This window comes from Schistocerca serialis, chromosome 4, assembly GCF_023864345.2.
Source record: "Schistocerca serialis cubense isolate TAMUIC-IGC-003099 chromosome 4, iqSchSeri2.2, whole genome shotgun sequence".
Taxonomy (NCBI): Eukaryota; Metazoa; Arthropoda; class Insecta; order Orthoptera; family Acrididae; genus Schistocerca; species Schistocerca serialis.
The window spans coordinates 832,542,478-832,557,269 of record NC_064641.1 but is presented as its reverse complement, the minus strand read 5'-3'; the positions used below and the strand labels follow the sequence as shown (position 1 = coordinate 832,557,269).

At 41.1% G+C, this 14,792-nt stretch overlaps 1 protein-coding gene across 4 annotated transcripts in view; it reads right to left on the bottom strand.

The window, feature by feature from the left end:
• LOC126473444 (tRNA (cytosine(72)-C(5))-methyltransferase NSUN6) overlaps window positions 1-14,792 on the bottom strand; it is a 101,824-nt gene that overhangs the window by 68,545 nt on the left and 18,487 nt on the right. For all 4 annotated transcript variants that reach the window (XM_050100491.1, XM_050100493.1, XM_050100492.1 and 1 more), the window contains one exon: window positions 6,946-7,150. In XM_050100491.1, the coding sequence (XP_049956448.1) occupies window positions 6,946-7,150 (205 nt within the window). The remainder of the gene's footprint in view (window positions 1-6,945; window positions 7,151-14,792) is intronic.

The window sequence follows — 14,792 nt, the reverse complement described above, 5'->3', positions numbered from 1 at the left end:
ACTTCAGAGACATGTCAAGCAAAATAGGAAGCAAATGCATATGGAGCAAAATCCAAGGGTAAATCATAGACTCTGTAACAACTAGTCTACCACAAGATGCATGGATGTACATTTCCTAGCAATTGTTTTCATAAGCATTTGTGTATTGTGTAATCTGTTAGAAATCTGGGAGGACAAGCCATTTACAACAAAATTCTAGTGGCCATTTAAAACAGGACTAATTCACCATGTGGAGAGGATTCTCTCTCTCTCTGTGTGTGTGTGGGGGGGGGGGGTGCGCGAGAGAGAGAGAGAGAGAGAGAGAGAGAGAGAGAGAGAGAGAGAGAGAAAGAGAGAGAGAGATAGAGAGAGAGAGAGAGAGAGAGAGAGAGAGAGAGAGAGAGAGAGAGAGAGACTCCATCCCCATCACCACCCACTTCTCTCAATCTTCAAGTGGCTGTTGGTATCAAACTCTTCCGGTTTACAGAGAAATTTCTTGCTTATATCTGTCAACTACAAAATTAAATTCAGGAAACACCAGAACATTTTGGCTGATGTAGTCACAAAAAAAAAAAAAAAAAAAAAAAAAAAAAAAAAAAAAAAAAAAAAAAAAAAAAAAAAAAGAGTTGAAAGGAAGGAAATTGCTGCAGGCAGAACTATGAAAACTTTTTGATCAATTTCTTGCTGGCTCAGGTGAGAAAAAGAACACTGTTTTTGCAACAGCATCCATCAACGTTTCATCCACATTGCTGCCAGTTCCAAGCATAGCCCAATCAGCATTAAAATTTCCACTGAAAATCTCACAAAATGAAATGGTCCACAGTAAAGTTTCCACAGTAAAGTTTCCACAGTAAAGACCCAGATTAAGTCCTTAGATGGGGCAAATATTTTGGTATGAGATGAGTTGTTGTTGTTGTTGTGGTCTTCAGTCCTGAGACTGGTCTGATGCAGCTCTCCATGTTACTCTATCCTGTACAAGCTGCTTCATCTTCCAGTTCCTACTGCAGCCTGCATCCTTCTAAATTTGCTTAGTGTATTCATCTCTTGGTCTCCCTCTACGATTTTTACCTTCCATGCTACCCTCCAATACTAAATTGGTGATCCCTTGATGCCTCAGAACACTCCTACCAACCGATCCCTTCTTCTAGTCAGGTTGTGCCACAAACTCCTCTTCTACCCAATTCTATTCCATACCTCCTCATTAGTTATGTGATCTTCCCATCTAATCTTCAGCATTCTTCTGTAGTACCACATTTCGAAAGCTTCTATTCTCTTCTTGTCCAAACTATTTATCATCCATATTTCACTTCCATACATGGCTACACTCCATACAAATACTTTCAGAAACGACTTCCTGACACTTAAATCCAAACTCGATGTTAACAAATTTCTCTGCTTCAGAAACGCTTTCCTTGCCATTGCCAATCTACATTTTATATCCTCTCTATTTCGACCATCATCAGTTATTTTGCTCCCCTAATAGCAAAATACAGATTTAAGTGTCTCATTTCCTAATCTAATTCCCTCAGCATCACCCGAGTTAACTCGACTACATTCCACTATCCTCATTTTGCTTTGTTGTTGTTCATCTTATATCCTCCTTTCAAGACACTGTCCATTGCATTCAACTGCTCTTCCAAGTCCTTTGCTGTCTCTGACAGAATTACAATGTCATCGGCAAACCTTAAGGTTTTTATTTCTTCTGCATGGTTTTTAATACCTACTCCAAATTTTTCTTTTGATTCTTTTACTGCTTACTCAATATACAGGTTGAATAACATCGGGGATAGGCTACAACCCTGTCTCACTCCCTTCCCAACCACTGCTTCCCTTTCATGCCCCTCGACCCTCATAACTGCCATCTGGTTTCTGTACAAATTGTAAATAGCCCTTCGCTCCCTGTATTTTACTCCTGCCACCTTCAGAATTTGAAATAAAGCATTCCAGTCAACATTGTCAAAAGCTTTCTCTAAGTCTACAAATGTAGGTTTGCCTTTTCTTAATCTAGCTTCTAAGATAAGCCGTAGGGTCAGTATTGCCTCACGTGTCCCAATATCTCTACAGAATCCAAACTGATCTTCCCCAAGGTCGGCTTCTACCAGTTTTTCCATTCATCTGTAAAGAATTCAGGTTAGTATTTTGCAGCCGTGACTTGTTAAACTGATAGTTCGGTAATTTTCACATCTGTCAACACCTGCTTTCTTTGGGATTGGAATTATTATATTCTTTTTGAAGTCTGAGGGTATTTCGCCTGTCTCATACATTTCGCTCACCAGATGGTAGAGTTTTGTCAGGACTGGCTCTTCCAAGGCTGTCAGTAGTTCTAATGGAATGTTGTCTACTCCCAGGGCTTTGTTTCAACTCAGGTCTTTCAGTGCTCTGTCAAACTCTTCACGCAGTATCGTATCCCCTATTTCATCTTCATCTACACCCTGTTCCAATTCCATAATATTGTCCTCAAGTACATCGCCCTTGTATAGACCCTCTATACACTCCTTCCACCTTTCTGCTTTCCCTTCTTTGCTTAGAACTGGGTTTCCATCTGAGCTATTGATATTCATACAAGTGGCTCTCTTTTCTCCAAAGGTCTCTCTAATTTCCCTGTAGGCAGTATCTATGTTACCCCTAGTAAGATAAGCCTCTACATCTTTACATTTGTCCTCTAGCCATGCCTGCTTAGCCATTTTGCACTTCCTGACGATCTCATTTTTGATACGTTTGCATTCCTTTTTGCCTACTTCATTTACTGCAATTTTATATTTTCTCCTTTCATCGACTAAATTCAACGTTTCTTCTGTTACACAAGCGTTTCTACTAGCCCTCATCTTTTTACCTACTTGATCCTCTGCTGCCTTCACTACTTCATCTCTCAAAACTACCCATTCTTCTTCTACTGTATTTCTTTCCCCCATTCCTGTCAATTGTTCCCTTATGCTCTCCCTGAAACTCTGTACAACCTCTGGTTTAGTCAGTTTATCCAGGTCCCATCTCCTTAAATTCCAACCTTTTTGCAGTTTCTCCAGTTTTAATCTACAGTTCATAACCAATAGATTGTAATCAGAGTCCACGTCTGTCCCTGGAAATGTCTTACAATTTAAAATCTGGTTCCTAAATCTCTGTTTTACCATTATATAATCTATCAGAAACCTGTCAGTATCTCCTGGCATCTTCCATGTATACAACCTTCTTTTATGAATCTTGACCCAAGTGTTAGCTATGATTAAGTTATGCTCTGTGCAAAATTCTACCAGGCGGCTTCTTCTTTCATTTCTTACCCCCAATCCATATTCACCTACTACGTTTCCTCCTCTTCCTTTTCCTACTATGAAATTCCAGTCACCCATGACTATTAAATTTTCGTCTCTCTTCACTATCTGAATAATTTATTTTATCTCATCATACATTTCATCATCATCTGCAGAGCTAGTTGGCATATAAACTTGTACTATTGTAGTAGGCGTGAGCTTCGTGTCTATCTTGGCCACAATAAGGCGTTCACTATGCTGTTTGTAGTAGCTTTACCACATTCCTATTTTTTTATTCATTATTAAACCTACTCCTGCATTACCCCTATTTGATTTTCTATTTACAGGGTGTTTCAAAAATGACCGGTATATTTGAAACGGCAATAAAAACTAAACGAGCAGCGATAGAAATACACCGTTTGTTGCAATATGCTTGGGACAACAGTACATTTTCAGGCAGACAAACTTTCGAAATTACAGTAGTTACAATTTTCAACAACAGATGGCGCTGCGGTCTGGGAAACTATAGTACGATATTTTCCACATATCCACCATGCGTAGCAATAATAGGGCGTAGTCTCTGAATGAAATTACCCAAAACCTTTGACAACGTGTCTGGCGGAATGGCTTCACATGCAGATGAGATGTGCTGCTTCAGCTGTTCAATTGTTTCTGGATTCTGGCGGTACACCTGGTCTTTCAAGTGTCCCCACAGAAAGAAGTCACAGGGGTTCATGTCTGGCGAATAGGGAGGCCAATCCACACCGCCTCCTGTATGTTTCGGATAGCCCAAAGCAATCACACGATCATCGAAATATTCATTCAGGAAATTAAAGACGTCGGCCGTGCAATGTGGCCGGGCACCATATTGCATAAACCACGAGGTGTTCGCAGTGTCGTCTAAGGCAGTTTGTACCGCCACAAATTCACGAAGAATGTCCAGATAGCGTGATGCAGTAATCGTTTCGGATCTGAAAAATGGGCCAATGATTCCTTTGGAAGAAATGGCGGCCCAGACCAGTACTTTTTGAGGATGCAGGGACGATGGGACTGCAACATGGGGCTTTTCGGTTCCCCATATGCGCCAGTTCTGTTTATTGACGAAGCCGTCCAGGTAAAAATAAGCTTCGTCAGTAAACCAAATGCTGCCCACATGCATATCGCCGTCATCAATCCTGTGCACTATACCATTAGCGAATGTCTCTCGTGCAGCAATGGTGGCGACGCTGAGGGGTTGCCGCGTTTGAATTTTGTATGGATAGAGGTGTAAACTCTGGCGCATGAGACGATACGTGGACGTTGGCGTCATTTGGACCGCAGCTGCAACACGGCGAACAGAAACCCGAGGCCGCTGTTGGATCACCTGCTGCACTAGCTGCGCGTTGCCCTCTGTGGTTGCCGTACACGGTCACCCTACCTTTCCAGCACGTTCACCCGTCACGTTCCCAGTCCGTTGAAATTTTTCAAACAGATCCTTTATTGTATCGCTTTTCGGTCCTTTGGTTACATTAAACCTCCGTTGAAAACTTCGTCTTGTTGCAACAACACTGTGTTCTAGGATGTGGAATTCCAACACCAGAAAAATCCTCTGTTCTAAGGAATAAACCATGTTGTCCACAGCACACTTGCACGTTGTGAACAGCCCACGCTTACAGCAGAAAGACGACGTACAGAATGGCGCACCCACAGACTGCGTTGTCTTCTATATCTTTCACATCACTTGCAGCGCCATCTGTTGTTGAAAATTGTAACTACTGTAATTTCGAAAGTTTGTCCGCCTGAAAATGTACTGTTGTACCAAGCATATTGCAACAAACGGTGTATTTCTATCGCTGCTCGTTTAGTTTTTATTGCCGTTTCAAATATACCGGTCATTTTTGAAACACCCTGTATAACCCTGTATTCACCTGACCAAAAGTCTTGTTCCTCCTGCCACCGAACTTCACTAATTCCCACTATATCTAACTTTAACATATCCATTTCCCTTTTTAAATTTTCTAACCTACCTGCCTGATTAAGGGATCTGACATTCCACGCTCTGATCCGTAGAACGCCAGTTTTCTTTCTCCTGATAACGATGTCCTCTAGAGTAGTCCCCGCCTGGAGATCCGAATGGGGGACTAATTTACCTCCGGAATATTTTACACAAGAGGACACCATCATCATTTAACCATACAGTAAAGCTACACGCCTTCGGGAAAAATTACGGCTGTAGCTTCCCCTTGCTTTCAGCCGTTCGCAGTACCAGCACAGAAAGGCCGTTTTGGTTAGTGCTACAAGGCCAGATTAGTCAATCATCCATACTGTTGCCCCTGCAACTACTGAAAAGGCTGCTGCCCCTCTTCAGGAACCACATGTTTGTCTGACCTCTCAACAGATATCCCTCCGTTGTGGTTGCACCTATGGTACGGTTATCTGTATCGCTGAGGCACGCAAGCCTCCCCACGAACGGCAAGGTCTGTGGTTCATGGGGGGCATGAGATGAGTATACTAACACAATTCCCTGTAAAGCTTTGAATTTGACTCTTCAGAAGTAAATATACATTATATGGGAATTTCGTTACCTTATTAGCTGGTGACTTCTGGCAAACACTGTCAGTCATGCAGTGAACCATTAGACAGGTTAAATGCCTATTTCAAGAAATTGGTTTTATGGACTTACGTTGAAAAGTTTTATTTGACACAATACACGAGCATTCACCATTATAATGACTCCAGTTGCTGGAGATTTCTCAGCTAAGTTGTTCAATGGCAGCAATGTAACCGTAGCTGCAGAAAAATATGGAAAACTGTATTTCTGATTAATTTTGAAAATCTCCTTAATCTACCTGTGAACTAATCTTGAATGTCTTCTGAGTATACAGAAGATCAATCTTTCTCCAAAAAATGGCATTTAACACTTTTAACAGCATTTTCAGTGCGACAGTATCTTATCTGTCCACCGATACTGTCATCAAAGTGGATGAAGTACAACATTATCTGGTTGATTTCGTTAACACTATGGAACTACTTTAAGTGCCCTCCGATAAACTTGCTCCAACAGTGAGAATTCCTATAATGCTTTTGTGGGATTTGGAAGCACTCACACTGTGTAACAGATAAAGCTGATTGATGAAGTCATAAAAGTGAAATGCAATTGAAGTCAATATATTAACTGTGTGTGCTAAAAGGGAAGTCATATTCATTCCCTGGATCCTGATAATACCACCAGACATGTTCTTCAAAATCAAATATTTTAAGCTTCCAGTGAAAGCTGCCTTTTCTTAAAGGGTATGCAAGTCTCTGGAGCAGACTCTTCAAATGTTAACTCGTGTTTTAAGTTTTTTGCAAGGGAAACTTCATGAAGCTTAACTTCAGATGTCAAGTGAAACATTATGTACTTCCATTGTCCAGAATGAAAATAACACAAACAAACATGTTTCGTAAATGCCATTCTAACACACTGTTTAATTAAAAAATATTAAAGAATACCAGAATGACAAGTGGTAACCTCCACACAGTGTTCCTTGGGTAACATACAATTTACTTTTCATCCTGCTCTAAACATAGGAAATCAGTTAGTGCTTTAGTCAAGCTCTTGTGTATCAAAATTTTCAACGTATAATGGATATCTGTGATTAAGATTGCACAGTCATTGTACAATTAAGAGTGTAAGAGAGGAAGGCAGACCAAAAACACCAAATAATCGTTTGAAGCAATAAGTCACTAGTTTATAAAATACCTGTTTGCATCCCCATCACACCAGGTGCAAAAACATCAGCTCCTCTTAGAACTGCAATGCCACAAGCTACATCAACAATTACTTCTTGTTGCTTTATATCCAGATCAAGTTCATTCACATTCCAGGGACCAACAACAACAGTTTCTGGTAATTTAGGGTGCACAAAGACTTGTGGCATCTCATCAATTCCATATTCCTCACACTGCTGCAATTCAATGAAACATATATAAACATCTAAACATTCTTTATCACAATTTTAGCATTATTTCTGAGAAATTCATAACTGTAATGCTTAGTCAAGAATAATTATTAATAAAATTGTGTGTGAGAAAATTACAGGTAAATACAAAGAAAAATATCAAAATCAGAACTGTTCAAAGTGGGTAAACTATATAATACCATATACTTAATAAAACAGTTGCTGCATGAGCAGCTTCCTCTTATCACAGAAGTGTCCCAAAGTTTCCATTAAAAAAAGACGTGACTTAATTATATTAAAATTTTTAATAAAATCAATTATGAGGATATATAATAAATGTAAATCAAGCTTTTAGGCAAATTTAAACTGTGTCCTAGTAAGTACTCTGAGGCAGAACCTTCTATGGTTTTGGATTCAACCTCAACCATACCTTTTTGTTACAAACATGCTTCATTTGTAGGACAATAGGAGGTCAATAGAGACTAACAGTGATTGAGACCAGTGCAGTTGTGGGAATGTAGGACATGTTACAGGGAAAGTTACCAAATGTGCAACACTGAGAATCTGTGTCCCAAGAGCTGCACACAAATGTTTTATCGGTCCTAAAAAAGAACATCAGATTTGTTCCACTGTAGAGGCAACAACCCTCTGTGTTCCTATCAATGTAATGTAACACATTGTTGGTAGATTTTTTCTGAAGCACCTGAGGTCAGACAGGCCACATACCATACTTAGACATGTTTGAGCACCTCAAGTGAAGAAATCTGCAACAATATGTGAATAACAGTGATGCTGTAATCCTTCCAGTACATAAAGGCAACACGCCCTTATTGTACCTGAAAAATAACCATTAGGAAAAGATGAAATGCATATTTGCAGGTCCTGCCTATAAAACTTAACAGCAGCAGCCTATACAGAACATCCATAAGAAATCACAGGCACTTCCCTGAAACATGAAACTTGTCACTGACTGCAAATACAGTACCACAACAGCTATGTAATTTACTGGAAATTTATCCCGATTTCCCACTTGTCACAAGTGGTTGTGTTAACAACAGCTATACAAACATGCTTCCACGACTGACCCAAGTCTCCATATGTCCTTGTGTCTGCTTTCCATAGGTATCACACAATTGTACGACTTGCGCAAAGGGAGACACTTCTTTATTTTTCTCAACAGCTTTCACTGGGTTTGGCAGGAAATAAATTAGTGCAGTGTCTGTACAGTTCGATGCAATGTTCCTCTTGGACATGCATGCATGTCTGAAAGAATATTGCATCAAACTATACTGACACTGTCAAATACAGTCACCGCACTAATGTAATTCTTTGAAAGTCTGGTCTGCTGTATGAAGCTATCAAGAAGTTCAGAATGCAAGAACAGACACTATGATTGTGAATCACAGCATACTGTCTTTCAGTACTTGTAAGGCAATCCCAACACACACAGACATTCAAACACGATCTCCATATCTGCAGCTCGTAGAACTTTTGTATAACGTCTCTGCCAAATTCAACTTAATAACACCGCTTGTCACCTCCTCATTACCTCCTTGTATATTAATTTTCAGTGACTGGACATGGGTGGGGGATGATTCACAGAGAACATGTTTCACTATTAATTGAATCTGACTCTGTTGGCTAATAAGATTGTGTGTCTCTTTATTAATATTAAAGTTCTTCAGATTCAGGTGAAAAATGTAACCTTGAAAGGATAGCAGTCCACAAGTCATTTATTGGTTTTGTAAGAAACACATTTCCTAATAATGCCTACACCTAACCATGTCCACATTAACAGTTAAATTTCATTTCAACACTTAAGTTTGGCATTACTGTACTACTTTTCCGAATTAATCTCTGTGGTAGACTTTTTATAACTGGTCAAATAATAATATGATCTGCCAATGGAAGCTACTGACACAGAATGACAATACTGTTCATCCACTGACATCACAGATAATTACGTGCACCTTCCACAAATAAACCGAATCATTACTCACTATTACCATGACAACCAACAAAACATTTCCCAAGTCTTAATTCATCACTTTAGCAAACTGTAGAAATAAACTTGGTGCAATGCAATTACTTACAACTGGTCTTCTTGAAACCCAAACGACAACTCTCTCCTCGCATTCTGGTCCGTGACCATTACATTGTTGAACATAACAGCATGACAATGTCCCTTTTGGAAAAAAGCATGTACAGGTCCAAAGATTCCAGAAAACCAACAATGCATAAGGGGTACGATTTACTGTCATACCACTATCAACATTAATGCACCTCACAAGCAAAGAAATTCCTGAAAACTAACATAATTGTATTATAAGGATAAGCAACAATTGCTTCCGTATCATCATGTCTAATTCTAGTAATATGATCGCAGAAAACAGGTCTACAAGTTGGCATCATTTAGTAACCAACTATATCAAATTTAATTTGCTGCATTCTACTAATTCTCATCGTCTCTGCAGTAGTCTAAGAGTCTGTAGATGTGGATCACTCACATGTGTGGATACTGTAGGGTGTCAAAACATGCATGCTATGCCCATCATGACTGCAATCACACGTCTTCACTGAGATATCTACTATCCAAAAAGGACTTAAACAATTCTGTCAACAATATCCTACCACACCTACATCCATAATGGTTTTGGCTATTGCCAGAGGCACCATGCAGTTGTAAGTGCTTTTGCTGATGCATCTTTGCCAAAGCTAGTGAGGCATTTGCATCAGTTACAGCTTGGTTCCATTTTAATTAGTGTACCACTTGAGGAGTCTCAAATGTTGAAATATTCAAGAACAAAACTGATCTATTTATTCATGTACTTACCTTAAATGTATTTTCCCTTTGACAGAGGCAATTATGAATATGACAGTAATGAGTTGTCCCAATTCCCCTGTTCGTGTAACTTGTGTATGGCAAGCACTGAGTAGAAACCACTAAACTAAGCAATCTTTCTACAAGCTGCGCTGCTCCCTGCTCTGTGGTTCTGTTCTGATGCATTGTTCTTGGAACCACAAAGGGCATCAAATACACTGAAAACTATAGAGCTTTATGTACCATTTTATCCATGATATATGAAATGCGGCTTGTTACTCTGGCTTCCTTTTTTTATTCATCTTTGAAAACTGACATACTACCACAGATCAGACAGGCACTTGAGAAATTTGTGGCACTTGTGGAACTACATGCCGATTACTGTTAAAGAATTATGTGATATTGTAAGTAAACACATATACTGAGTTCACAGGCTAAAATTCCTGCACCCTGGTGAACATGGAGCTTCATGCAATCATTCCAAGGCAACGTCCAAAACAGCTGTCCGAAACAAAAAAAAACTGCACATCACTAACTCCCATTTTCTTCATGGACCATTTAGTAAATAATTAACATCAAAGCTTCTTTTTTATAGGAAGAATATTCAGAAACTTCCAGTGGCAAAGTGGGGAACTATGTGAGGACGTCCAAACAAACAGCCATGGAGGAGATTTCCTGGTTCGTGTTGATGGTATGGTAGAGATAAGTACAAAGGAAAGTATGTCATTTTGCTCAACAACATTTGCCATGTAGTTTTGACAACTGCACCCAAAAGAAATACAGTATTTCCAAACTTACGACCTCTTTTCGCTTGGTTCGCAACTAACTTGTGAATTTTGTGACCAACATGCTTTGTTTAGATGGAGTAATTCCATAAAATCTTTATAATGTGACCATTTTACCTATGAATTAATTTCATAATCTCAAATAAAAAGTCCATTAGACAGATCTTCCGGCCAACACTTCACCCCAGGAGGCAAAATGTGTAGTATTGCCAACAGATACACACAAAAGTGACACATTACCTGGCTTTTGGAACCAAGAGTTCCTTCCTTGGTAGGGGGTGGGGCGAGTGACCTGAGGGATAGAGAGGTTGGGAAAGGTTAAAAAGAAAGGGCAGGTCACCAGACTTAATGATTTGATTGACTGGTACTAAGCTCAGTTATCCAAGGCCATTGATGTTAGCTCTTTTCACTTAAGCTATTGTGAAAATTATTGATAGCGCCAGCGAGTGGTGGATGTTGCTATATTATTGCATGGCTGATTATTTAAAATTTAAAATCATTTTTTGCATTTACAGTGGGCCTCACCTGTACCCAAGTTCTGTGCACTGTATATGTTTAACATTTTGAGAGGTCTCACTTATTACAAACATTTTATTGGCCATGACCAGGGAATTTAATTGTGTTAAATAACATTTATTACAAATATTTGACTGGCCGTGGCTGGGGAATAAGTGTGGCCTGTCCGCCAGCAACAGCTCATTTAGATTAACATTATAGACACATTTCTGGTGGGCCTTCTTGTATTCCTGTAAACTGTGCAACAGCCTGATTGCACTTAGGCTTCTAATGTAGTTCAAGATCACCATCACCATCACCATCACCAAACCATCACCATCACCATCATTACTGTTGTTGTTGTTGTTGTTGTTGTTGCTGCTGCTGCTGTTGCTGCTTGACTTGAAGCTCTTGGGCAAGCATCCATGAACCATAGATCTTGCGGCGGTCATATGGCATACGTGTCTCAATGATATAGACAGCCATACCATAGTTGCACCCACAATGGAGGTGTATAAGTGGAAAGGCTAGACTAACCTGTGGTTCCTGAAGAAGGGTAGCACCACTTTCAGCAGTTACAGGGGCAACAGTCTGTGAGATTGACTGATCTTGTCTTTTAACACTAGCCAACATGGACTTGCTGTGCTGGTACTCCGAATGGCTGAAAGCAAGGGGAAACTACAGCCATTTTGTTTCCCCAAAGATAATGCAACTCCACTGTACAGTTTACTGGTGTTGACATCCAGCTGAATACAATATCCCGGAGCAAAAATAGTCTACCATTTCGATTTTCAGGGGGGGTACTTAGAAGGATGTCATCATCAGGAAAAGAATAGTGGCATTCTACAAGTCGAAGTGTGGAATGTTTAATTCCTTAACGGAGACACAGATCAGAGAACTTAAAAAGGGAAATAGAAGTTAGACATATGGGGATCAGTGAAGCGTCGGCAGCAAGAATAGGTCTTGTCAGGTGAGTGCAGGGTCATAAACACAAAACCAAATAGGGATAACGCAGGAATGAGTCTAATAATAAATAAGAAAATAGGAATGCAGATAAGCTACAACATACAGCATAGTGAACACATTATTTTGCCAAGATAGGCATGAATCTAACAGCCTCTACAGCAGTACTAGTTTACATGCCAACTATCTCTGCAGATGATTAGGAGATTGAACGAATACATGATACAATAAATGAATTATTCAGTTAAAAATCAAACAATGGTAACTTCAGGTTGGAATATCAACAATGTAAGGAAAAAATCGATTGCTACTTACTGTAAACATGGCACATTAAGTTGCAGAGATGCACAATTAAAAGACACTCACACATTGGCTTTTGGCCACAGCTTTCATCAGAAAAAAAAGAAACACACACACAAGCTAGCACACCTTGTGTAAGCATGTCCACTATCTCCGGCAGCTCAGACCGGAATACAAACGTCGCATAAAATGCAAGCAGCAATCTGGAGGGGAAGGGGAAGGGATAGCAGTATACAGGTGGAGGGAGGGAGAAGAGCGCTGTTTGGCAGAGCGTGCAAGGACTAGACTGCCAACAGGCACAGCATCAGGAGGCTGTGTGGCAGGGAGATGTGTAGGCGGAAGGGGAATGGACTAAAACGGGAGAAGAGTGGGGAAAGATGGGAGAGTGCATTGGCAGAAGGTGGCACACAAAGAGGGTGGGAGAGGAGAATAGGGAGGAGGTGATAAGACAGAGGAGGGAGGAAACTGTTAAGGGGAGGGTGTGGGGACAGTATGTTACTGTAGTTTGAGGTCAGGTTAATTTTGGGAGTGGAGAATATGGTGTAAGGATAACTCCCACCTGCACAATGCAGAAAAGCTCGTGATGGAGGTGAGCATCCAGATGGCTTGGGTAGTGAAGCAGCCATGGAAATCAAACATGTTATGTTCAGCTGCAAATGGTGGTCTACTTTGCCCCTGGCCACAGTTTGGCAGTGGGCTGTTACCCTGGTGTACAGCTGGCTGTTAGTCACATTAGTATACAAAGCTGTGCAATGATTGCAGCAGAGCTGGTACACAACGTGGCTGCTTTGACAGGTGACTCAACCTGTGACAGGGTAGGATAAGAGTGTGAAAGGAGTGGAATAACAAGTGCTGTGTGGATGGATTGGGTAGGTCTTGCACCTGGGTCGTCCACAGGATATGATCCTTGTGGCGAGGGGTAGTGGTTGGGAGTGGCATAGGGATGGACTAGGATGTTATGGAGGTTGGGTGGATGATGGAACATCACTTTAGGAGGGGTGGGAAGGATCTTGGGTAGGATGTTCCTCATTACAGGGCATGATGATAATTAATCAAAACCCTTGTGAAGAATGTGGTTCATTTGTTTTAGTCTGTGGTGGTAGTGGGTCACAAAGGGGCACTCCTTTGTGGATGGTTCTTGGGGGTGGTGGGAGGACTGGGGGTGTGAGGGGAAAAGGCAAGGAAGAATTGTTTGTGGATTAAGTCTGGGGATAGTGCCTGTCTATGAAGGCCTAGGTGAGAGCCTCAGCATACTGAGCAAAGGAGTTCTTGTCACTGCATATACACTGTTCCCATGTGGCTAGACTGTATGTGAGGAATTTTTTGGTACGGAACGAATGACAGCTGTCGAAATGTAGGGATGATAGCTGACAAAATGCAGGCGCTGTTGTGGTTGATGGGTTAATATGGACAATGGTGTGGATGGAGCCATCAGAGAGGAGGAGGTCAACATCCGGGAAGTTGTCACACTAGGCTGAGAAGGACCAGGTGAAGCAGATGGGTGAGAAGGCTCTCCCATACGCTTCACCTGGTCCTCCTCAACCCAATGTGCCACCTTCCTGTATGTTGACCACCTCCTCTCTGATGGCTCCATCCGCACCTCTGTCCACATTAAGACCGCCAACAGTACCTGCATTTCGACACATACCAAAAAATCCCTCCTATACAGCCTGCTCACCCATGGATGGTGTATCTGCAGTGACAAGGACTCCCTTGCCCAGTATGCTGAGGGTCTCACAGATAGGCACTAGCCCCCAGACCTAGTCTGCAAACAGATCTCCCGTGGCATTTCCCCTCACACCCCAATCCTCCCACCACCTCCAAGAAACAGCCACAAAGGAGTGGCCGCTTCATCACCCAGTACCACCATGGACTGGAACAACTGAACCACATCCTTTGCCAGGACTTTGATTACGTATCATCATGCCCTGAAATGAACAACGTCCTACCCAAGATCTTTCCCAATCCTCCTAAAGTAGTGTTCCATTATCCATCCAACCTCCATAACATCCTAGTCCATTCATACACTGCTTCCAACCTCTATCCCTTGCACTAAGATCATATCCCATTGGAAGTCTCAGGTCCATGACCTGCCAAATCCACCCATCCAGTGCTTCCTATTACAATCCTGTCACTGGCTTATCCTACCCCATCAGAGGTCAGGCCACTTGTGAAAGCAGCCATGTCATATACGAGCTCTGCTGTAATCATTGCACAACCCTTTATATTAGTATGACTAAGAACCAGTTGTCCACCAGGATGATTGGCCATCGGAAAATGTGGC